Below are 26135 nucleotides of genomic sequence, written 5' to 3' on the forward strand. Positions count from 1 at the left end.
ATGCTGCAGCATTAGTGGCTGCAAATGAAGACTTATACTGAAGTTTAACCCCTTCACCTGGTTTTCTCTTTGTCTCCAGCCAGATGACTCGCTCACTGCTTTCCCTACTGGTTTTCCACTGCAGCTCCTCTGGGAATTTAGTGATGCAGATGGACCACCCTTAAGGATGGGCCCTTTTTCCTACACACTGCACACCCAGTCTGCAGCCCTGGAGCCAGCAGTTCGTGCACCAGTTCCCAAAGCAAAAGTCAGGGGTTAATGTCCAGGGGCAGCCTCTACCCAGCCTAGAAACTTGTCTGAAGCAGGAATTTATTTCCCTACATGCACCTCTGAGCCTGAGAAGAAAGACCCATAAAGTAAGTGAGTGGATGGTGGCAGGTGCTTTCTATCTTTTTGCCCAGAATTACTAGAATTCCAGAATGGGACAGGCTCCTAGGGTCACTTCTGCCCACTTACAAACCCCACATGGGCTGGATGCTTGGTCCTCCTCTCAGTGTGTATGTACAAGCATAGAGTGCTGAAGGGGAAAGTGGTCTTTTCTCCTTTCCAAGGCTTAACTGCGTTCTCCAATATGGTGGCAACTAGCTACATGTGGCTACATAAATTTAAATTGAGTGAAAGGCAATAAAAATAAACATTCAGTGTTCCAGCTATGATAGCCCCGTTTCAAGGATTCATTGGCCTCATATGGTTGGTGGCTACCATTACTGGGCAGTGGAAAGTGCAGAGCATTTTCACCATTGCCAAAAGTTCTGTTGGACAGCGCTAGCTAGAACATCTCCTTTGGAGGAGGCCTGGGGTCAGGTCCAACACATATTTCTCCTCTTCTCCCAACAAGCAGGCTTTCATCAAAAAGAAAGGAACAAGATTTCATGGTCCCAGGAGTCGAAGGAGCAGCCCAAAGAGGGAGGTGCAGAAACTTTTTAGGGATTTCGATGGAAGAGAACAGGACTCTCCAGAGTCCGGTGTCTACAACCCATACACACGCATGCCCATATGCTACAGAAATAAATGGGATGTGCACTAACGCGTGCACTCAGCATGCACGGATCCACATGCCTTTGCTAGACTCTGAACATATGGAGGTGATTAGGTGAGCTTGACTCCTGCCCTCACATGGCTCTTAATCTCATGAGAAAGGAAAATAAATGATAGAACAAACCACTCAGGAGCTATCAGCAAAGATTTAGGGGAGCAGTCAGGGAAGCTGGACTCGATATAGCCAAGCTAAGCCATTTAGGTGAGCGCTTCAGCTCAAGTATGTCCACCATAGAAACACACACATCTACATATTAACAGTCACTTACTCTTCATTCACTGCTTCAATCACTCACCAAATATTTATTAATTACCTGCTATGAGCAAGTACAGCAGAATCCTAGAAATACAACAATCATTCATCCAGGCAAGTGGTGTTGGAGGAAAACAGTGAGTGAATAATGATAAAAAATAATCTTTCAATTACAGTTGTGCTAAGAGTGTCATGATGAGAAGGTACAGAGAGATACGACACACATAGCTGGGGTGTCTGACCTAAACTGAATGAGTTAACAGGACAGGTAGAGACATCCACTCACCGTGTGTGGATGTGTGTTGGGGGTGACACATGTCCCCCTGACTACCCTTGCAAACACACAAGACTGGCTCCCGAGAGCCAAGAATGGATCTGTGACCTTCCACTAATGTTCACGTCCAGGACTTCTCTGGACAGTTCCTACATTTCCTTCTTGGGTGGATTCTGAGCCAGACATGGACACCTGCTTCTTAAAAAGGCTTTAACTCATCGTCCCTCTGCAATGTCCATGCAGCTTTATCTGACCAAAGAGAAAAGGTAAGAGCCTGATGAGGAGGCCACAGGAACCGGGAGACTGGCCACTCTATGCTAGGGCACAAGCTGTTGCCATGAGGGCTGACCCTGGGGACCATTCTCAAGAAGTGGGACCTCGGGAGAAGAGTTGATGAGGATGTGGGGAAGGGAGCCTGGTGGCTTCTTAGCCCAGCCAGCAACATGGTCTCAGTGTGTGCGCATGTGTGAGCTCTTGATGTCCCCGCAGGCACCCTCTTTTCCCGCTCCTGACGCTGCTGTTTGAGAAATGTGAACAGGCCACCCAGGGCTCCGAGTGCATCACCTCCGCCAGCTTTGACGTGGACATCGAGAACTTTGTCCACCAGCAGGAGCAGGAGCACAAACCCTTCTTCAGCGATGACCCAGAACTGGACAATCTGGTAAAGACCCTGCACCCCTACCCTGGCTCGAGTCTTCCTACCCTCTGATTCCCCCTTGTCCAGTGCCCTCAAAATGACCCTTTTGTGAATTCATCCAACAGTGAGTTTTGAGTGCTCACCATGGGGCCAGCACAAGATTCAGCATTCTAGTAGCTGAGAACCATCTCGAGGTTCTTTAAACCAGAGTTCCATGTTTAGGCTTTGATCTCCAAGTTCACCTTGTTTCTGCCCTTGGCAGTACCAGCCTCTTACTGCCCTCCGCCTGGCGGTGTAGGCAGAAGGTGAGGAAGGTCAGAGCATCCTGCATGGCTGGGGTAGCTGTCCTGGGAGCTGGAGTCCTGGAATGTTCGCACACTTGCCTCAGGCTGCCAGGAGAGGAGCTGAAGCCTGGGTGCTCCAGTGTGGAGGGTGAGGGCAGAAGGGATGTTCATACACATCAACAGGAAAACCTAGACATGCCATCATGTTGAGAAGTCCTGCTCAGTAAGGAGGACTCCTCCCAGTTTGTCATCCAAATAATCATTCTAATTTGATAAAACACACATGCTTGGGCTAGGCCACCTAGAAATGGTCACTTGGTAAGTTAGGTGGTGCCCGGTGAATCTGCATTTTAAAAAGTTCACCAGGCAATTGCAATCATCAGTTAGGTCTGGTAACTGCTGAGTTGGATGACAACTGAAGTGCTCATCCAGTGCTGGGAACTCTGTTGAGAGAGTGACGGAGAGGCTGCCATGTTCCTTCATCACTCTAAGTAGACAACCTGGAATTGTTAAGCGCAAGCTTTGATTTTTTTTTTCCACTGGGTGCGTTGCCTAGAGTATGCACAGTGAATTTGGAAATTCTGCAGAACTCTCCCCAACAAATTGATTGATTATGGTGCTGACCTCTTCCATGCACAGTGTAGCTGGTACCTGGTTTCAAAAGGGAAGGGAGACACACACATACACACTGCATCTGCAGAACAGATGTCAATGCTTTTGGTATTGTTCTGTGCTGTGAATTATCCGCACCACTGCCTCTCTCAAGAATTGAATGTGGTACTTTAAAGAATCCAGAAAAGCTACCCAGGGAGCCCATCCTGTCCTGGAAATTTGTGAAGCATTGTGTTGAGGCTGGAATTAAAGAGCGGAGGAGGCCTCAGCCAGAGGATAAGCACTAACCTGCTGCCAGCAGCATTAGTGGAGGCATCTGAATGCCCCAAATCCGTGTCTGGGGCTCCTTCTTCCTTGGCTGGGATTGAACAGCCCTTGTTTCCCAGGGCCCTGCTTCCCCTGCTGGACCCCGTCTCTGGGACCCCCATGGAAAGTTTCCCCTGCACAGTTCCTGCAGTTGCTGGATCGAGGGCTGGTTGAGCTGGCCCCACCCTGCCCTTTGGCTGATGACGGCCAAGGGCTGCGGTGGGGAAGCAGATCCTTAGAATCAGGACCCAGGCAGCCACAGGGCCAGGAGATGAGGCAGCTATTTCTGGGGGAACTAGAATGGGCCGGGGGACCAGGGACCACTCCCCTCGCTTGGCCCACACCTACAAATAATAAAAAAAACAAACAAGTTCTAGGTTGATAAGGAAATATTTAGCAGCAACCTGAGTAATGTGTAAGGATTTTAACATTCTTCAGAGGCAGGAGTCCTGGGGAGAAAAATCTCACAGCCTTGCCCACTACCACCTGCCAGGTGAGGTATAAAAGACCCACCAAAAGCAGCCTCCCATTGTAGCACAGCCTGGGAACCACTCGAAAGTGGCCAGCTCCCAGCTGACCCCTTGCCCCCAAGGCCTAGTTCTGCAGGTTCAGTTCACTCGAAGAATCGGACCGTATGATTCCATGCAACAGCACTTGATTGAGAGACTGCTCCATGCCAGGCCTGACCTAAGGACATGAGTAGTGTAGAAACCACCAGACCTCGTATTCCCTGGTCCTCTGAATCAGGTGACTGGGCCGGGAGCATTCCAGCTGGCAGAGCAATCCTTGGACATCTATTAGTTGGCCATCCATCTGCTCATGTGGACCTCATTTACTTAGATGAGGTAGCCAGAGTCAAGGACTAGGTGATTACTCATGGACTGTGTGAAAGGAGAGATTTGCAAGAGACGTAGGGACGAAACCTGGCGTCACCACTTAGTATTTGTGTGATGTCATGATTCACCTCCCTCCGAGCGAGGTTTCCTCATCTGTAGCTACACTTACGTTGTGTGACTTTAATTAAAAATTAATGAGTCAGCTCAGGAGACTGGCCTTTAAGAATAGCTGGCCCCCAGAAGATTAATCTCAACTGCAGTATCGCTGCAGTAAGGTGTTCCAGCTCCCAACCTCACCACCAAGAGACCACGTGGCCCTGATGCTTTACCTAGGAGCTCAAGTAGTGCCCTTTGTGGCCCCACTGCTGGTCCCGTGTTGGGAGCAGGAGAGGAAGAGTCCACAGGAGCCGTCATTAGAACCAGAGTAGTGTAGCCAGCACAGCCGAGATGCACATAATTAGAAATTAGAAAAAGGTCAGATCGCGTCATTATCAGCTCAATCAGCTGCCGAGTGCCACAGCCAGTTAATTTGGCATCTGTATTTTTTACAACCCCGCACACGTAGCCCAACGGACTGTAACTCTTTATCCGGACAGATATACTGCGCAGCCGAGCAGGGACATAAAATGAGAGACCCCAAGCAAATGAGCTGAGATAATTGAGAGATTTATTTTTTATATATATGTGTGTCAGGGCAGCTTTCTTTTGCCCTTGAATATCGACTTTCATCGATGGGATTGGCAGGAGGGCACGTGGGTCTCCCAAAACTTTGCCCCTCAGCAGGGTCCCCTTCCTCCATGCACCCCCAGGCTGCCTAGCCCTGCTCTGGTCCTCCCTACTCCAACCCCTCCCCCATTTGGATGCCATCCTCCCCACTCCCTGGCGGGTCCCCCTCCTCTCCCGCAAACATATGGGGCTTGCCCAGTGCACGCATGCCTGTGCACCCCACAGTGTCCCAGAGGGGCTTTTTCAGAGTTGGGGCAGCTGAGAGAGCAGAGACAGGCTCCCAGACTGTCCATTCTGAGGGCGCTTCCCTCCCTCCCTCCCTCCCTCGGGAGCCCACCGCTCCCACAGCACCTCTGCTGGAGGAGAAAGAGAGCCACAGAAAGTTAGGGGGAAAACACGACCCTAGGCAGAAGCGAGTCGAACTCCCCGCCCTGCCCTCCCTCCTGTTTTCTAGACAGAGAGAGGGGTCCAGAGAAAGGAGTGACCAGTCAGGGTCACTGACCCCCCTGCTGCTGTGCCCCACTGCACAGGGCCACTTCTCCTTGTTGCCCAAAGCCTCGATTACAAATAAGATAAGGGTTTACCCTAAGGCTAACGGTGCCAGCATCCCACATCAGACTGCCTGGGTTTGGTTCCTGGTTCTGGCTCCCACTTCTAGCTTCCTGCTAATGCAGACCCTGGGAGGCATGGTGATGCCTCAGGTATTTGGGTCCCTACCACCTACATGGGAGACCTAGACGGAGCTCCAAGCTGCTGGCTTCTGCCAGGCCCAGACCCAGCCATTGTGGGCATCTGGGGAGTGAACCCGTGGATGGAAGCTCTTTCTCTCCCTCTGTGTGCATGTGTGTCTGCTTTGCAAATAATTAAATATGGCTTTAAAAGATTGTGCCACCAAGCTCTCTTCCTGGCGCCCACCCGCTGATGCTCTCTATCTCTCCAGCTCCACATGATGATTAAGCTAGAATGCCCCCCTGGGAAGTTCCTGTTCCCACACCCACCCTGTGCTCACCAGGCCCATTTCTTCCCTGGCCCCCAGACCCCCTCCTTGGGCCCAGCAGCCTCTGACTGGCAGTTGGTAAAGTTTGTAAAATTTGCAAGTTCCCCAAACCCCTTTGAAAGGTAAAAGCTTTTTGTTTTATAAAATCAGATTTACAGGCCCCCAGTGCTGGGCCAGGGTTTTATATATTATGCAAGATTTCAAACCAAAGCTATAAAATGGAGGGTTTCAGTTTCATGCATGGAATTTTTTTATGTGTAAATTTTTTAACATTTATGGGGCACGTTTTAATGAGACTCTGGTGTGGCTCAAGGGACAGATTACAGCTACCTGACCACAAAGCCAGCTCAAAAATGGGGCCTCCCCAGACCCCTGGGCCCACTCTGAAGAGCAGGGCCAGAGGCTGACGGCTGTGACTAGGAAGGCGCAGGAAGCAGCGAGCGAGCGCAGAGCTCGGAGCCCACAGAGACCGCGGGCCAGCCCTGTTCAGAGAGTTCCTCACTGCAGCCTTCAACCCAGGCTGCCTGCCAAGATCAGAGTAGAAGAGCCCACAGACACCAGAAAAAGAAGAGGAAATAAGAATAATCCAACAGCCGTAGTAATGAGCATTGATAGAGCTCTTACCAGGTGCCAGGGACCGGCATAAACACTTTTCACATAGTATCTTGTTTAATCTTTGTTCCAAACCCACAAGACACACATTGACGCAGTCCTCATTTTAGGATTAGGCCATGGAGACGAGAGGTGACGTCCCTTGCACAGGACCACGTAGCCAGGACGTGGTAGAGGCAGGAATCTGCACGCTAAACAGTTCCACTGCCCACAACTAATCGCGTTTCTCCTTCCATGCTCCCGGTCTTGTTTTGAGTTTCTTTCTGGCCACATCTCATTTAATCCTCAGTTCGATTCTGAAGGAGCCGCTGTGATCTTCCTGTCTTCCAGCTGAGGAGATGAGAGTTCAGAGATAAAGTAGACCGTCCAAGGTGACACAGCAGGTGGGAGAGCCAAAGACTCTCGGTCTCTAAGCTCTTGAGTACCTGGCTATGTCATTCTCTCGATAGCCCAAGAGGTAGTTATTATTACCCCCATTTTACAGACGAAGAGATCAAGGGCTAAGGACCCCACAACCTGGGTTTTGGATAAGTTAATCCAACCCCTGAAAACCCATCCTATGTCATCGGAACCCCACTGACTCCCCAAGATCTGAAGCTGTTGGAGGGGAAGTGTCAGGTTCTTAGCTCGAAAGTGATTTAATTGGCCATGCATGCTGGGTTCAGTCAAATGTTCTCTCTGTCATTCAGCGGCTCTCCAGTCCTCAGCATTCACGATGCTTCCACACCCATGTTTTGTTCAAGTCACCCCACACTTCCAACTGGTCAGGCCAAGCTGGCCCCGATCTGGAAACCGTCCTGATGAGATCTTAGCTTTGGCTGCCTGCCCAGGGACCCACAGGAATGGTCAGAGCAGGCTGAGGAATGCGTGTTTATAAACTCCCTCTTCCTAAGTGTGGGAGAAGAGTTCCAGCCCCCCAGCCTGCAGCAGAGGAAGACCCAGGCGGGAGGCATCGGCACTGGCCCCAAAGCAAGGATCCGTCCCTGACTCCAGCCGGGCACCGGGCAAGTTCCTCCAGCTCTGAGTTTTGATTTCCTTGTCTTTGGAAGAGCAGTAATGTTCCCTGCATCCCTGCGGCGATGGGGCGCAAATGAGATAATGGAGAGAAAAGCATTTTGTAAATTGTAAAGCGCTCTGTATACAAATGCTTTGAAAGCCAAGGAATTATTGCTATCAAGTGAAGAGGCCAGGTGCTGCCAGAGAGGAGCTTGATGGTGGAGGCAGGGCCACACGGGCATGAAGAATTGACATTTATTGAATCGCTCCCTCTATGCCCAGTACATTTGCATACCTGATCTTATCCAATTTTCACAACAACTCTGAAGCATAGGTATTCTTCATCCTAAATTTTACAGATAAACTTTAAACCACTTGTCCAAAATACTAAGGCAGAAATACTAGTTCAAGACGTCACAGCATGTGACTTCATGGAAAATAAGAGGTCCCAGTTCCATGTGCTTCCCTGGGACTACAGTGCTGTGTTCAGTGACATGACACTAACACATGAGTTTGCATCTTTAAAAAAAGTGTATTTATTTGAAAGGCAAAGCATCAGAGAGAGAGAGGAGAGAGAGAGAGAGAGAGAGAGAGATCTTCTATCCTCAAGTTTACCCCCCAAATGGCTGCAATAGCAAGAGCAGGACGAGGTCAAAACCAGGAGCCAGGAGCAATAACCTGGTCTCCCACGTGGTTAGCAGGGACCATGCTTTGCTGCCCCCTCGGCACAGAATCAGGAAGCTGGACTGGACTGGAAGACGAGCAGCCAGAACTCAAACCTGCACTCTATATAAGATGCTGGCGTTGCAAGCCGTGGCTTCACCCTTTGCACCACAATGCCTGCTTGTGAGTTTGTATTTGGTAGCAGGAGAGAGCTGGATCTTTATTGTGAAAGAGAAGGGAGGGTGAACAATGAGAGCAAAACCTGAGGAAAGGAATTAAGGACACATTCATCACATTTGGTGAGGATACTAAATTCACTGGCAGTGTTACTGCTCTAGAAGATTTGAAATAACTTTTTACATGACTTTGATCATTTAGAAAAATAGTTTAATAAAGCAGCATTTTGTTCTAACTTAGAGGGAAAAATTCCAAAATTTAAACACATCAGATAAATGATGATTTACAAAACATAAACCCTGGAGGGGAAAAAAAAAACCTGGGAATTAGTATTTTTTCTCTCCCTGTTTATGGAGTGGCAGTAGAAAAGCCAGTGGGGCATTAGAAATTATTTTAAAAGGCGGAAACAAAAACTGACCTGCATTTGGTTCCCTGTAGTTCATGGAGGACTTGCACTCTCTCCACAAGCTCCTACCGAAGCGTGTGAATTAGGGACCATGATTATCCGCACCTTACAAATAAGGAGACTGGGGCTCAGAGGAGTAATTTGCTCATTGCACCCACTTGGTCCAGGCTGCCAGAGACCCCCAGGCGCTCTGCTCCGGCAGGCAGGCCCCCTGCGTGTGCAGCTCTGCCCCTGGTTTCCTCTAATATTGAAGAGGCCCTACATATTCATCGCCTCGGAGTACCATGATGATTTACTCCGCCTTCTTAAATCTTTAAACCAGTGCTATTAGCCCATAAAAAAGTAATCCTTCAGCTGTGCTTTATTAGACCAAAGGAGAGGGCCTCTCTGGCCCACTGTGCACCGGATCTGACTTAAACCCCCTGTGCACGAATTTCACTTGAGCAAGGCTGATCTGGGTAAGATTTTACTTTTTATCTTGTTTGATGTATCAGTATTCTGATTTTTTTATACCAAATACATCCTGGTTATATACTAAAATAAACGAATAGACTTCCATCTTTGTGTATGTGAATATGTATGTGTCTGTGTATACATGTGTGTGTGAATATGCATACGTGTGTGTGCCTGTGGGGGGTGCATTGCTTCACAGGAAGACTTAAAAATAAAGGAGTAAATAAAGTGTTGATTAAAATGCAGAATAATCTGCTCATTGCAAGCTGAGAGAAAGAAAAAAGAGAAGGGAGGCAGGGCAGGAGAGAGAGGAGGAAGGAGGGAGATGAAGGAAGGTTTATGAAATTAAGATTATTCCTGTCTGGATACAAGAAAGCTGATTGAACCACATATGCAAATCACATGCCTGGTGCAGTCTACGATATATCCTAAGACTCACTATTTGTTGAATGCATAAAATGAAGGGGCGTGGCATTGACAGTAGGCATCCCTACTGAGACCAGAGAGTCTGCGGTGGTCTGCAAGGAAGACCTGCTTAATCGGCAGGCGGAGAGGACATGCAGCTGGTCCCAAGCAGTAAGTCAGCTCCTGATGCCAGGGACAGGGACAGCCCAGAAGAGAAGGTGCAGCCCGTGTCCTGGTCAGGTTGGACCATCACTCCTCAGAGGCCAGCCTGGATCCTCTTCTAGTGCCCCTTTCCAGTGGTGAATCGAGGGCTGGTCACATTCAGAGAACCAGGAAATGGAAGGGACCTGACCGTCCAAGCCACTCTTTTCCCACAAGGAAGTCAGCGCCTGGGTGGGTGAGGTGATGTGCCCCTTGAGGGCTAGGCCAGAAGTGAGAGACGGGGAAGGAGAGCAGCTGAATGAGGGACTGTGATCAGAGTGGATTGTGAAATGCTTAACATTAATGTCCCAGAAGCTGTCGGCTGTCCTAGAAAACCCCATACTTCCTGTCACCAAAGGACTTTTCGACCAAACCCCACACCCTTTGAACTGCCACTTTCTCTACTTCCATAACCCCAAGAGTCCATATTGATGGTAAAGTAACACAGGTGCGTGATGTAACGGACGAGGCCACCTGGTTCAGCACACTGCCCACCTGTGTGATGCTGTAACCTGTGGGCAGTGACTGCACCTGCTGCAGAGATAACAGATAAGGCGTGCAATGGGCCGAACTCTGAGTGCAAGATGTAGCCAGAATAAGAAATGTCTGGGTATTGTATCTATCAACTGCAAAGTATCTATTAAGCACCTTGTACTGTGCAAATAACTCTTGAGGGACAAACCAAGACCTTCACGGCCAAAGTCAAGCAGAAAATTTAGGCAGAAGCAAGTCTTTACTGAGTACCTAACTCCACTTTCTGGTCCAAATGATCCTTTCTAAAGTCACCATTCTCTGGACCGGTGCTGTGGCGTAGTAGGTTAAGCTTCCGCCTGCAACACTAGCATCCCATATGGGTGCCAGTTTGAATCCTGACTGTTCCACTTCCAATCCAGCTCCCTGCTAATGAGGCTGGGAAAGCAGTATAAGATGGCCCAAGTGCTTGGGCCCCTGCACCCACTTGGGAGACCCGGAAGAAGCTCCTGGCTCCTGGCTTCGGATCAGATCAACCCAACTCTGGCCTTGCAGCCATCTGGGGAATGAAGAGAGGATAGAAGACCTCTCTCTCTCTCTCTGTCTCTCCCTCTCTGTTTATAACTCTGCCTCTCAAATAAATAAATAAACGTTTAAAAAAATAAATAAATAAAATCACCATTCTCCTCTAGGGCCGCTCAGCTTTTGCAGTCTCAGCCCATGGAGGTAGCACGTCTTAGGCTGAGGCCCTGCGACAGAGCCTGCATGAAGCCACATGATTGTTGGTTTCTGTTTTTGAGTGACACTTAGTCTAATTTAGTACTCCAAAAACCTTTAATTAGTTGAGCACAATCCCTGCCCATCAGACAATTCACCAGCCCAGGCCAGGGAATGTGGGCTCCCCACTTGAAATACCAATGAGGCTCAGCGAAGGATGTGATGCTGGCTTCCAGCCATGCCACTCCGCACACACCCCACGGTCAGAATTCTCTAGGAGAGGTTTCCTCTCTTGTTTCCATCTATTTTCTATTGTCTAAATGCTTCTCTGGGCACCGAAATGCTAGCCAAAAGCTGGGAGGTGGGATTAAATAGAGAAGCCCCATGTATTGCCTGTGTCAACATAAGTGGATATGCAAAGGCCATAAGCCCCTCCCTCTTTTGAATCCAGTTTTTATTTTGACTTAATTGTAGATTTGCATGCGATTGTAATACAAAGAGATCTGATTCCCTTCTAGCATAAGCATAGCACAATTTCACAACCAGGAACGACTCACCAGTCTTATCCAGATTTCACCAGTTTTGCATGCAGTCGTGTGTGTATGTGTGTGTGTGTGTGTAGTTCTGTGCATTTTTAGAGTCATGTGAACACTATAGTTGTCAAGATACAGAGCAGCTCCTCCCTCCCTCTCCTCTCCACCCTTAACCACTAATCTGTTCTCCATCTCTATGATTTTGTCATTTCAAGAATGCACATAACTGGCATGTGGTAGTATACAACCCTTGGAGACTGGCCTTTCCCTTTCAGCACAATTCCCTTGAGATTCATTCAAATTGTGCAGTGTATCCTTTTTAATCCTGAGGATTCACCATTTATCTATATGTGGGTTGTTTCCAGCTTGGGGCTGTTAGGCATTACACTAATAGCTTTGAGCATTTGTGTGCAAGCTTGTGTGTGTGAACATACATTAAATTTTTTTTATTTATTTGAGAGGGAGAGAGAGTGAGTGAGGATACTCGAGTATACATGCTCACTCCCCTAAATGCTTGCAACAACACCCAGGATGCTGAAGCTGGGAACCAGGAACTCAAACCAGGTCCCCCATGTGGGTGTCAAGGTCCCAATTACTTGAGCTATCACTGCTGCCTCCCAGGACCTGCACTAGCAGTAAACTAGCATCAAGAGCTGGAGCCAGGGATGGAACCCAGGTACTCTAACGTGGGATGCAGGTATCCAACCTCACACCCTAACCAGTAGGCCAAATGTTGGCCCCAAACTTAAATTTTTATTTTCTGGGATAATGCCCAAGAATGCAATTGTTGGGTTGCATAGTGAGTGCACATTAGTTTTATGAGAATCTGTGATACTGTCTTCCAGAGTGACTGTACCATCTCCCATTCCCATGAGCAATGGTCACATGTCCAGTTCCTCACCAACATTTGGTGTTATACCTGTTCTTTAGTACAGCCATCCTGGTGTTCGTCTGAGTTTCCCCATTGGCTGGTGGTGTTGAACATCTCTTCCTGTGCTTGTTTGCCCTCTGTGTGTCCTTGCTAATGAAATGCCTGTTATGTCTTTGGTTACCTGGGCTTTTTCACTGTTTAGTTTTGAGAGCTCTTTATAAGTGAGAGGTCTTCAAAAAGTCAGTGGAAAATGGAATTAAAAGGCAAGTTTATTTTGATGCAAAAGCTCAAAATTCTTGCTTAGCTCTTTAATATACATCTCCATGAACTTTTTGAAAACTCCTCATATTCTATATACAAATCCCTTTTCAAATGCATGGTTTGCAATTATTCTCTCCCCATAGGTGGTCTTTCCATTATTTTTCACAGGATCTTCTGAAGAGGAAACAGCTTTCAATGTTGATGTTGTCCAATTCATCATTTTCCTTTTCTCAGTCATGCTTTTGATGTCAAGTCCAAGACTTCTTTGCCTCATCCTAGACCCCAAAGATTTTCTCCTGTTTTTTTATTTTTCTAAAAGCTTTAGAGTTTTCCATCTTAAAATTTTAGGACTTTGATACGTTTGAGTGGTTTTGTAAGATTTTAAAAATTATTTAAAAGGCAGAGTGACACACAGAGAGAGGGAGAAAGACAGAGAGAGATCTTCCATCTGCTGGTTCACTTCCCAAATGGCCTCAACAGCCAGGGCTGAGTCAAGCTGAAGCCAAGAGTCAGGAAGCCCATCCACATCTCCCTTATGCATGGTAGGGATTCAAGTACCGGGCCATCCTCTGCTGCCTTCCCAGGCACATTAGTAGCCGAGACTCGGATTAGTACTCCAATGCAGGCAGTGGCTTAACCTGCCATACCACAATGCCAATCCCTTGAATTGATTTTTATATAAGGTGTGACAATTAAGTCAAGGTTATTATTATTTTGCTCATGGGTGTCCCATTGGGTGTCCAGCACATTTGAACACTCTCTTCTCTCCACTGAAAAGCAAGTTGGCAAAATTTACCATGAGCCGTTAAGAATTTCCCAGGTTTTTCTCCTGTCACTTCTGGGAACTGATCCTAAGAAAGTAATGTAGAAATATGGGGGTGAAGGTGAGCTATAAAGAGAGAAAATGTTTACTACAGCATTTTTTATAAAACTGGAAGTACTCGGCCGGCGCCGCGGCTCAGTAGGCTAATCCTCCGCCTTGTGGCGCCGGCACACCGGGTTCTAGTCCTGGTTGGGGCACCGATTCTGTCCCGGTTGCCCCTCTTCCAGGCCAGCTCTCTGCTGTGGCCAGGGAGTACAGTGGAGGATGGCCCAAGTTCTTGGGCCCTGCACCCCATGGGAGACCAGGATAAGCACCTGGCTCCTGCCATCGGAACAGCGCGGTGCGCTGGCCGCAGCGCGCCTACCGTGGCGGCCATTGGAGGGTGAACCAACGGCAAAGGAAGACCTTTCTCTCTGTCTCTCTCTCTCACTGTCCACTCTGCCTGTCAAAAATTAAAAAAAAAAAAAAAAAAAAACCTGGAAGTACTCTAAATACCCAACAGTAGGGGACTGCTTCCATAGTGCACACATGAAGTAATATGTAACAACTAAAATATATTTATGTAATAGCTTTCACTTATTCAACAGATACTTACTTGGCATTCATACATGTTCATCTGATGATGGCATGTGAGCAAATTAGGCATCACCCCTGTTTCTCAAAGCTCTCAGTCCAGAAGGGGGGATAAAGACAACAGCTCCAGCACTTAGAAGCACCCCCTTTTTTAAAAGATTTTATTTATTGGGGCTGGCACTGTGGCATAGCAGGTAAAGCCACCGCCTGCAGTGCCAGCATCCCATATGGGCACCTCCAGCTCTCTGCTATGGCCTAGAAAAGCAGCAGAAGATGGCCTGAGTCTTTGCACCCATGTGGGAGACCAGGAAGAAGCTCCTGGCTCCTGGCTTCGGATTGGCGCAGCTCTGGCTGTTGCAGCCAACTGGGGAGTGAACTAGCAGATGGAAGACCTCTCTCTCTCTCACTCTCGTTCTCACTCTCACTCTCTTTCTCTCTCTGTGTAACTGTGACTTTCAAGTAAAATAAATAAATCCTTTTAAAAATGTATTTATTTATTTGAGAGGCAGAGTTATAGACAGAGAGGGAGAGACAGAGAAAGGTCTCTATCCTCTCTTCATTCCCCAGATGGCTGCAAGGCCAGAGTTGGGCTGATCTGATCTGAAGCCAAGAGCCAAGAGCTTCTTCCAGGTCTCCCACACAGGTGCAGGAGCCCAAGGACTGGGGACATCTTCTTCTGCTTTCCCAGGCCATAGCAGAGAACTGGATCGGAAGTGGAGCAGCTGGGACTCGAACCGGTGCCCATATGGGATGCAGGTGCCTCAGGCAGAGGCTTAGCCTACTACACCACAGCACTGGCCCCAGAAGCACACAAGGGAAAAACAGGAAATGAGATGGCCAATGCACAAGGATACTGGAACTGTGAAAATATATGCATGTGGGAAAAAAGCAGCCTTCTTTTAGGGTGATTGGGTCAACGATGCCCCCCCCCCCATCCTCAGTTTTCCATACTGCCCATAGTAGTTTCTTTTTTTGTGAGAATAACCACAACAAAGGGCAAAGCTTCCAGTGCAAAAGAACTCCTTGCCAGGGAAAGGCTGAGAGTGACCATTTGCAGAGGCAAGAGGTACATGTACTGCAAACCAAAGAGCACAGAAGCAGACAGGTGTCCAGTGCTCAGCTAAGTCGTGTTGGATTATTCAGTCAGTCAGCAGGTATCAATAGAGAGTCCACAAGGTCGCCACATCACATGAGTCACTCCAAGCATGCGTTTAAGAATAGACAGTCCTTGGCCTCTCCCAGCACTTACCAGAAGCTCTGATCTCAGTCTTACATCTGCCGGTTCAGGACTTCCCAGGGTACCACGTGAGATCTGAACAACCCCTGCATGGGATCCTCTCTACAAGCCTTGAAAGTGGTTAGGGAGGGGGTCATTATCCCCATCAGTTAGACACCAAGGCTCAGAGAGCTTCAGCAACTTGCCCAAGGTCACACAGATAATGAGTGGCAGGCCCAGAGCTTGGACCTGGCCTTCTCTCTCTAAGGCCAGTGCTGTCCTCAGAACACCACAGCTGCCTCAAGAACAGCTGTGAAAGCAGCAGGCTCAATGCGGGTGAGTAATCAGCAGAGAGTCCGCGCTAGAATGTACACCGTGTGGATGAGCACGCAGGCGCTGCTCTCCCCTGCTGTGGTTGGGGCTGGGGGGTCCATGCAGTGAGAAGAACGTGATTCCAACACCTGGGCTCACCTCTACTCCCTCTCCCCAGATGGTGAAGGCAATCCAGGTCCTGAGAATCCACCTGCTGGAGTTGGAGAAAGTCAATGAACTCTGCAAGGACTTTTGTAACCGTTACATCACCTGCCTCAAAACCAAGATGCACAGTGATAACCTGCTCAGGAATGACCTCGGGGGACCCTACTCCCCCAACCAGCCCTCCATAAACCTTCACTCACAGGTAACACACGTGGCTGGGGCCTATCTCTTAATCCAGGCTCCTAAGCCATGACTAAGGTTCCTTTGGTGACCCGGGACAAGGAACTGGATCCTGCACCATGAGGACCCTCCTCTGATCGCCTCCTTACACCCAGCAGACAGCACAGGCCCCTACTCATACAACCTATTGCCCAGAAAATGGCCAGACCATGACAGGGGCCACATCCAAGGTAATTCCTGGCTTACTGACCCAAGATATCCCAAGAAATGAGTCTTAGAGGAAAGGAGACGGGACGCTTTCCTCGAGGATGAGCTGGGGATGCACGTAGACCTCCTGGCTGCACAGGCTCCTCCAGGGCTTGGGAGCGCTCTGTGCCTCTGGGAAGGAGACTGGGGCAAGAGCTCATTCCCTGAATCCTGTCCACCTCTTGTGAACTTAGCTTCCAAGGGGTGATTACTCTCTACTTGCTCAGCCTACCCTGGCACCTCTGTCCCCTAAGGTTCAGGGCCACCATCAATGTCACCTCAATCTACCCACCTCCAAGATGTACCTGCCACCTTCATGCTAGGAACTGGGAGGTGTGGAATGGGTGCCTTTGTGCTTTGGGCAAGAAGGAGTTATTCTCTGCAGGGTCAAAGGCTTTCCCCAGACCTGCAAACTAAGACAGCTGCCTGGTGATACCTTTCCACCAAACTTGCTGGCATCTCTGTAAGCCACGGGCTTACCCCTTCTTTCCTCTCTCCCTGAGTCCCTGAGTCCAGGGCAGGTGTGTGGAGGGCACCCTGGAGGCTCACCAGAGCCCCTCCCATTAGATAATCAGGGCTGGGGATCTGGGGAAACTCCCCAAGAATGAATGGAAACAGGTGCTGGCAAGAATGCCCAAGCAAGGCTGTGACCCCAACATGCAAGCTGTTTCCCTCCAGATTGGTAAAGGCAGGGGGAGAGACGGGATGACCCCAGGAATGTCAGCCTTGCCTTGCCGTCACGACAACAGGCATCCAAGCTACACTCAGTGTTCCATCAAACGCATCCCAGTGAAATCGCTGTGGACTTGATGGCGAGAACTGCCTAGGACATAGGCAGGAAGTTTATTTCCTCTTCCTGTTGCTTGAAAATCACCAAATCACTTTATTGCAGATCTAAAAACAGCAGCCCGGGCTTCTGCTTGCTAATATTCTCTTGAAATAGACTCATTCCTTCAGAGTCTTATTGTACTTTCCCTTATGATCAAAATTAGCAAGAAACTTGCATAAAAGAGGACAATAATTGCTCAACGAGCATCTCGTTTGTAATTTATTAGTTTCTATTATTGTGGGTTACCATGGCGATGGTGCGCAGCCCCAGTGATGGGAGAGATGTGCGATAGGAGCTGAGGAGGCTGTGAGGCCTCACCGAATGGAGATGCACATTTTTATCAGTAATTTTCATGAAAATAATAAGTGAGGAGTTAATGAGATGGAAAGCCATCCTGTGGCTATTGTGAATTTTTTTTAAGTGTTGATCTAATTAGAATGCATCGGTCAGGAAAAGTAATGAGGATTTAGTGCCTCACAGAGATGTGAGGATCATATCAGAAAATTAGCACAAGTCTTTGGAAATAATCAGGTCCTTGGAGAGGAGCTGGGTCTCCCCTCGTGGGCCCTCCAACTCTGCCACGAGCTCTGGGCTTGGGGGTGAGCCTGGGCAGTGGTGGAGGGAAGTGGGCTCGGTCTAGTAGCCCCCGCGGGCCCCTCAGGGTTGGGGTCTGAGGCTGACAGGCTGCAGGGAGCAGGCTGCTGGAGGCGCGGGGTCTGCAGAGAGGGCTACATGGGCTCCGGGCGGTCCAGGTCTGGGGATGCTGTCTGTCACCACCACCCCTCCTGGGGAAGCCGGGCTCCCAAGCCTCTGAGCTGTGAGCACGGAGGGAAGGGCTTTGATTCCAATCAGATCTCTGCCTGAAGGCGAGGCTGGCCCTGGGGCAGCCCCTGCAGAAAGGCTTCTGATCTGCTGGGAACCAGGAGCTCAGACAATTGGGCAACAACAAAGACCAGGAGAGAGGGAGGAAAAGACAAACCAGGGAGGCATTCTTACTCGGTAGCACTCAAACTTGTCCTCGCGTCTCCCCTGCCTGCCACCGCCTGCTTGGCTCAGGCTCTGCTGGGTGAATAGGGAGTTGCACAACAGCAGGCCCTGGGGGCCTCTCTGCCCGACCATCACCCTGGTGCCTACCCGTGGGAGCTCCTGCTGCCGGATTCGTCTGCCTGAAGCTGTGCCCCTATCCTGCTCACAAACCCGGTTGCTCCCGTACCTTTCATTCTCATGTACCTGATGTGCAAGGTCTCCTGGGTCTGGCCTCAGGCTCCCCTCCTGGGCCAGTCAGTCTGCGGGAAGTACTGAGGCTGTTCTTTCCTACCTGTGTGCTGAGGAGACACCGCCCAGGCCACCATCGCAGCCTTCTTGCAGGACCACAGCCAGCCTCCTGCCCTCGGGCAGGAACAGGCCACTGGCCCACGGAGGCCTCCCTGCTTCCCCATCAGAGTGGACTGCTCATGTCCACTCTGAGCCTCAGAGGTGGCAAACGTCGTGTGGGTTTTACAGCATGGACTCTCCTTCCCAGATAAACTTTTTCTGGAGTTGAGACCGTATTTTCTATATTTGAAATCACCGAATCACCCAATTATGGATCTAAAAACAGCTGTCCGGGCATCCACTTGCTCATCTTCTCTTGAAATAGGCTTGTTCCTTCAGAGTCTTTTGAAACTTCCCTTAGGAGGCCAGCAATGGCTACCACAGGTCTTGTGTGTGATAGATGTTGGCCAATGAGTATTTACTGAAAGAAACAAAGTAACCGGAGGGGGGGAGGGGGAGGAGAAGGAGAGCTAGAGAGAGAGACAAGCCCTGTGCTGCTCCCCTGCCCGTTCTCAGGCGGGGCTCCCATCACAAAGTTAGGGTAGGGGCTTGCACTGGCTCTTCCAGGAAGGAGGGACCCACAGCTGCCACGGATCCGGGGCCATGCAGGAGGCAGGTCTCGGGTCCAGGGCACAGGAGCCTGTATGGGAAAGGAGAGAGAAAAACCGAGTGAGGGGCGAGCATGGGGCTTGAGTGGGGTGTGTGTGCGCGTGTGTGCGCACACGCATTTGTCATGGTTCGACCTTAATCCTCCCGGCCTGAAATAGCCACCCTGAGCACCAGCCTGGCCCGGGGTGGGAGGGTGTGCCCCCCCCCGCCCCGCCCCGACACCAGAACATGATCCTCTGGATCAACATTCCGGCTGCCTGCCAGCTTTGTTGCAAACTGCTGGCTCATGGCTTTCCCTAAGCACTAATCATCCAGACTTGGGTTGCAAAGTGGGGGACATTTTTGTTTTCCAATTGGTGCCCCCCCTCCCAGATGCCATGCTGCGCCTTTCATCCAGCTCGGCAGGCTTGGGTGTTCCCTGTTTGGCCTCACTTGCTATCTATGGGTGGAAGGCAGGTGGAAAAGTAAGGGCAATGGCTTCTACCAAGAGGGAGAACTAAAGCAAGGCTCCAAGACTTGGGCCACAACTCATTCTTTCCACCTCCCTAGGAAGTCGTCAGGTGCTGCCCACACCCAGAAATGCCCAGACTGCGTATGGGGGCAGCATCCTCAGAAGGGAAACTCTGCCTGACCTCCAGCTCTGGATTCTCCTGTACCTCCTTTGAGGGCACCAACCCAACCATCCAGTAGAGAAAACCTAACTCCCATGGTGTGTAGGCATGAATCTGACCTGAAATTCAACCCTCTTTCTCCATGGGGATTGAAACCTCAGCTCTACTGCAGGCATAGTGGCTCAGCCATGGTTCTCATGCAGTCGCCAAGCACGTGAGGGGACATGCATAGTATGCACTGTGCTAGGGAAGTTCTAGACAGCTATGCCAGCCATGGAATGATCAGGGCCAAGACTACTGAGAAAAGGCAGGAAAGGAACAGCCAAAGTGACGAGGACAGGAGCTGTAGGAAGGGGTACTGGATTGAGCACATCGCGTGTGTGGCTTGAGGTTGCCCCAGTCACCACTCAGCATCCTTACTCCTCCCCTAGGGAGAGGTCAGGCCCCAGGCCCAGCCTGCATGCCTTCATGTCCAGATCTGTTCCTACCCAGGGTTGGGGTGAACAAACCTCATGGTGGATCAGAAAAGCCAGCAGGAGGGTTTTGTCCATTGTGATTGGACAGGCTGCAAAGTCTCCGGCTTGGGAGGGCTTCCTGGGGGAGGCATTTCAGGCAGGCATGGGGAGAGTTAGAAGCCAACTTGGCAGCTCTAAAGCTAAGCGTTCCCAGCGTAGGAAGCCATCTGGGAGAAGGTGAGGAACAGAGATAGGGAGACTCTCAGAATCCCTCGAGAGAGGGAGACAGGTGGAGGTGGGTAGTTCTTCAGTCCTTGGAGCACCTGTTGAGCCTGCTGAGTTCCAACGATACAAACGCAGAGGTGACATAGTCGCTGTTCTCAAAACGACATTACAAAGTATCTTGCAGTCATAAGTTGGTAACAGTGACCAACTGTGAAAGATTTTAAAGATGGTGGGGAAAGTAGCCAGAGATGAGGGCTGGAGACGTGCTTGGCCTCCTAGCACACTGGGTCAATGTGCCCACTGACGTACTCTTGGCCTCCTAGCACATTGGGTCAATGTGCCCATTGACTCAAATGGCAGCCCGGGTCTGCCAGGGGCCAGCTATCCTGCGGACTTGACCAGGGAGTTCTGAGGTCAGCCCCGGTGCAGGGGGCTACTCTGTTTGCCCCATCTTGTATTTCTCGGAGAACTGGCAGAGAAGGGGAGACCATGGACTGAGCTCCCCTGCGTGTCCAACACTGAGTGTTCCGCAGGCTTTACCTGTGCAATCTGATGGATTCCTTGTGATGAGGCCTCAAGGTGAGCCTTATGATATTTCACACCCAAAGCAAGAGACGCTGGGAGAAGCGAGGACACTGGCACAGTCTGGGGCAGGTTGCTCCAGCGACTCCCATCTTCTGGCTGGCTGGTGATACACGAGAAAGGGAACAGGCGTCCCCCGGTGGGAAAGGATGGCCCTACCAAGGTGTAGTTTAGGGGTTTAGGGACTAGAAATGGGGAAGCCAATGGTAGGGACGCAAGTGTCTGACAATAGACTGGAAGTGAGAAAGGAGAGGGACCCAGCCAACTCGGTTCTGCGATGCTGGGCTTGGCAGGCCACATACAGCACTCAGCTCAGCAGCACAGAAGAGTGCCTGGGCGGGTCAGTGTGCCCATTGACCCAAACGGCAGCCCGGGTCTGCCAGGGGCCAGCCATCCTGCGGGCTGAGGTCAGCCCAGTGCAGGGGGAGGCGATCTAGCCTGGAAAGATCACCACTCTGATGGAAAGAGGACACTGATGGATCCTCGTGGCAGAAAGTGGAGTGGGTGCTGCCTCATTCCTGCCACAGGCATTGACACGGTCCCCTCTGCTGGGTCCCAGCCCCCCCCCCCTCTCCAGCTGGGGCCAGGAGGACGGCCCTTCCCTTCCTGCTGGGCTGATGAAACCTGAGCTCCCTCCTTCCGAGAAGGAATGTTCCTTAAGAGCAGCAGCTGCTGATCCCCAAGGGCCAGCACTGCCTCTCCCCTGAGACAAAAGCCCCCGACGGGAGTGGAGCAGGAACGGGATTAGGTGGCTTGTTTACGTGTGCTTGGCTTCCTTGAGTTTGAGAAGGGAGCTTTTCTTGGTCTCAGACAGGACACTGGCTCTGCCAGAATGGAGGGACGCTGCCAGCAAGGGTGTCTGGGGACAGAGGCAACCTCCCCCCCCCCCCAGGTCACACGTTTGCATGTATGTGTGCACACAAATACACCCATCCCAGGCCAAAGCCAGTCAGGGCACGCATTTTTTTCAAGGAGCTACCACGCACTTAATCTTGAGCAAGGCAGTTTGGGGGAATTCAAAGAAATGCCTCTCTTCCCTCCAAAAACCTGCACACGAACTGGGGGAAGAAGACATCTGCCCAAGAAAGAGACTGTGCTGTGTGGCCCTGTGTAATGCAGGTGGGACGCAGTGAAGTCAAGATGGGAGACATGGCCATGTGCTGGGCAGGTGCAGACAAGCTCTTGGTAAAAGTGAGCGCTCAGGATATCCCACCCCACGCACCCACCCACCTGACACCCCCCCCCCCCCCCCCCCCCCCCGCCCAAAGTAGTCCTCCAAGAGGTTGGGTCTGAGCTGGTGGATCAGCAGAGACCCCTAGTGGCCAGAGTGAGGATGACAGGCTACTGGGTCCCTTCTCTGCACTGCCCCCACTCCCTCCACCCATTCATCCCCACCCACCCTCCCACACAATAAATCCCAGGGGGTGGCATTGTTTTTTCTGCAGTCCTTAACTGCAAGGACCTTCACAAGGATATCTAGTTCATTCCCCTGTTTCACAAGCATCGTAGTAAGAAAAAAATTTCAACTATTTAAAAATAGCTTAAAGAGAAAGTTTTGTCATTTCTTTCCTTAACTCCCTCATTTCTTCATCCCACCATGGCTTCTTCCAGGAACTTCTTGGGTGGAAATTAAAGTCCCCATGCCTGCCCTCCGGCAGACTAAGCCTTTTCTCCATTAACAGAGAAAACACAATTCTGTGTGGCCCTGGCACTCCCACTCCCAAAGTCACCCCAGAGCCTTCTACTGTCTCAGTTAGGTCTTCCTTTTAAATAAGTCATCTTTTTTGTCTTCCAAAAAAAATGAGATTTACAGTAAAACTCACTCATTGGCCACTGAGTCCGATAGCCATGGAACGAGGGTATCGCAGGTGGCCCATGTGTGGTACTCGGAGGCACAAGCCCTCTGCCACTCTAAAGCCCTGCCTTGCTCTACTACTTCTGAGGGGCTCTTTGCTTCTGTGTCTCAAGTAAACACTGCACAGGGAACAGGAGTGGGGAAGCTACCAGGAGCTTGGGGACAGCACTGCCATGTTCCTGGTGCAAGGAGTTCCTGGGCTGGATAACCACTCTGAACCCCTAGCTCCCAGGACCATTCAAGCAAGAATGGGAGACACTCTGGATGCTGTAGAATGCAACCAAATCGTACGGAACGTTCTTCTCAACTCTTTGTGGGTGCTAAGGCTCCCCAGAAGGAAGCAACTCTATTTGGATCCAGACAGCAGCATCCACCTGAGTTTGGAGTCTGATGATTCCCATGGGGCCACTGCTGAGAAGATAATAATGCTGTGCACTGAGCCAGTGTGTTCTCCCTGTGGGGCTCCTGCTGCTGCCATGGTAGCTTCGTCCTCAGACAAGCCCTGGAGGCTGTTCCCAGAGCCCCAGAGCCCCAGAGCCCCCCAGCTCCACCCGTCTCCATCCAGCAGAGCTAGAGACCAAGACTCGACCTGAAATCCGGAGATTGCAGCAAAGAGGAGGTGCTGAGCTACCAAAGACCCTGACCTCCACCTGTCTCCATTCAACGGGGCTAGAGACCAAGGCTCCACCTGAGATCCTGGCGGTGCGGAACTAGACTGGGGCAGGGACCACACTTGGGATCCTGGGCACGGCCAGAGACCTGGAGCATCTTAGGCAAGGAGAAAGGAATGGAGGGGCAATTTCTGTACCACTGTAGCTGGGTGGTGCCCCCAGCTGAACCTCTTCCATTGCCAAGTAATGAACCCTAGGATTTCTAGGACAAGCTTTAAATCCTGGCTGTGCCACTCCCCAGTTGAGGGACCTTTGCCAGAGGAGATGGGAAGTAAGTTATAGGACAACTGAAAACACCAGGCACCGTAGGGCTGAGCCCAAGCACGCACCCTCTGTGCACATCCGTCCTGCACTTGCAGCCACACAACCCGGGTGTGAGGCACAGCTGTTGACCCCTGGGAGGCCACTTTCCTTCTTTGGACCTCGGTTCCTCTTCAGGAACCTGCTGCTGGCCCCACCAGGCGATGGTGATATCGGCATGAGATAATGTGGTGAAGGAATGCTAATAGTCAGCAAGTGTGGCAAATAGGTCATTTTCACACCAGCAACTGGTGCGGCTGTGTGAGGGCGGTCTTCAGAGCTCTTGTTTGGGGACAGGTTTGAGTCCATGGCCCCGAGAATCTGTGCCTAAAACACCGCAGGGCTAGGCAGGTTTTAGTGAAACAGCTCATGTTTATAGATCTAATGTCTGAATATCATTTCCCCAGACCCCAGGGGTGCCAAGATTTTGCTCCCTTTTTCTTGCCCCAGCCAAGACGTGGCCAGTCCGCCAGTCCTGGCCCTGCCCATGGGCCTTACCTCCAAAAGTTTCCATTCTGTTCCTTTGCTGATACAATTTGGGTGCCTCTCTGCACCTCCCAGCCAAAAACCCAAAGAAGCGGGGGGGGGGGGGGGGGGGGGGAGGGAGGGTAGGAAAGAGAAGGAACTGAGCCAATGCATAAATCGCATTTAATTATCCAGAGTGGAGGAGCCTGCCTGGGTGCTATCCAAGCCACCAGGTAGAGAACCAGCCAGAGTTGGAGCAAGCAGATGAAGTATCCAGGGGGTGTCTTCCCCATCTACCTGTGGCTGCTAAACAGTGTGTATTGGTTGAATCCCATAGGGCACACCTTCTGTTCGTTTTACTGACTTTGCTTACATTTTTCTAACCTTGCTGGATTCTTTTGTGGGGTGAAGAGAGTCTGAGATAACTTTTTTGTGCTTAAAGTTCTCAAATGCCCCTGCTGCAAAAGGAGCACCGCGGCATGGATGATTCCGGACAAAAGGTGATTGCAATGTCCTTGCCCCTGGTGTTAGGTGAATGACCTGGAGATGGGGCCTCCTCTCTTAAATTTACATTCCAAGTTTGCTGCCGCATCAAGTGACGTCGCTTCTGGCTTACATCCTGAGAACGGTTGACTGGGACGGATGCTGGAACAAGGAGAACTTGACCTTGGAGCGACCTGGATGCTGAAAACCCAGGCACTGAGAGGCTCCTGGATGTTGGCAGTTGGCAGCCACATTTCATAAATAAGGAGACCAGGCCTACAGAAGGGCCAGGACTTGATTTTGAAACTGATCATCTTTTCTCTGGCACCAAGCTGCTTCTGGACTTCAGTGTGTGGGTGATTTCTATCTGCCCCCCTTGCCTTCAGTGACTACTCATTGAATGCCTTTGATTCAAGGAGAGCCTAATGTCCCGGAACCTGCTGCCACATGGGTGTTCCCTGGCAGTGGCTGCGGCCTCACTGTGTTCTTGTCCTGTTGCTGCATAGCAGCTGGGGGACCTTAGGCAGGTCACTGGGGTCTGTGGCCCTCAGTCCCTTATTTGTATCTTAGAAAGTTGGAATATGTGATTTTTAAGGGCCCTTTAGACTGTCCAAGGAAGGTGGAGAGTCCTGCTCAACAAATAAACCTTCCCAGCCAAAGCAAGAGCTGCCCTTACCCTTCCACAAGGCCACAGCCAGGGAGGTGAGCCGAGAATGGAGGCAAGGCCTGATCTTGCCCCACTCACCCCCAGAGGGGCGGGAACGAGAGCCCCCTTGTGCAGGTGTGTGGTGGGAGAGAGGGCTTGATGCCGATTGTCCTGCTGCTGCTTATTTATAGGGGCTACTCCTCCAGCTCTCAGGCCAGGGACAGTCCTGCAAGACAAAAAGGGCAGCTCTGGAGGAGAAGCCAAAAGGGGGTTTTATCAGCTGAATCTAGAGAGATGTGCAGACTCCACTTTCCTGAGACGCTCTGCCCAGTCCCCTGGGGCCAGGGGCTGAGAGGAGACTCGGATGGCTGTCCCCTGCAGCTGGGATATTTTTCCTTTGTCTGTTGCTGTAGACACTGGCTCAATGTTTTCTCCAGACACAAGTATCCCCTCACTCCAAACTCTAGACTTGCCCTGGAGCCTGCAGACCCAAGCTTCTTAAGCCCTGAAACAAAAGCTGAGAGCTGGGGGCCTTCTTCTCCCTGTGTCACCCGTGTCCGTGACTGTTTACCTGTCTCTAAGTCCTTGCTCTTCATGCTTATGATCCTAGCGTCTGAGCGTGGGAATGTCTGCCTAAAAGGCCCTTGGATTTGTGAACTGCTTCGAGCCACTTTCAGATGGGGAACTCTGGTTGGGGACAGCCAAGAGGCCCAGGCAGGTCTCCCAGGACCCCAGAGGCTGCTTCCTCTACACCTCTTTGGTTGCCCATCTTGCTTGCTTTAAACCTGGAGACACTGACCTCTCGTCTCCCAACAAAGGTTGCCTGGAGAGAGGGAGCGCTCGTTC

At 50.7% G+C, this 26135-nt stretch overlaps 1 protein-coding gene across 5 annotated transcripts in view; it reads left to right on the forward strand.

The window, feature by feature from the left end:
* The window catches only part of PKNOX2 (PBX/knotted 1 homeobox 2), a 268446-nt gene that overhangs the window by 219155 nt on the left and 23156 nt on the right, over positions 1–26135 (forward strand). For all 5 annotated transcript variants that reach the window (XM_062197279.1, XM_062197278.1, XM_062197282.1 and 2 more), the window contains 2 exons: positions 2055–2226; positions 15832–16020. In XM_062197279.1, coding sequence (XP_062053263.1) covers positions 2055–2226; positions 15832–16020 — 361 coding nt within the window. The remainder of the gene's footprint in view (positions 1–2054; positions 2227–15831; positions 16021–26135) is intronic.

The sequence above is a fragment of the Lepus europaeus genome, chromosome 7, assembly GCF_033115175.1.
Source record: "Lepus europaeus isolate LE1 chromosome 7, mLepTim1.pri, whole genome shotgun sequence".
NCBI classification, from domain to species: domain Eukaryota; kingdom Metazoa; phylum Chordata; class Mammalia; order Lagomorpha; family Leporidae; genus Lepus; species Lepus europaeus.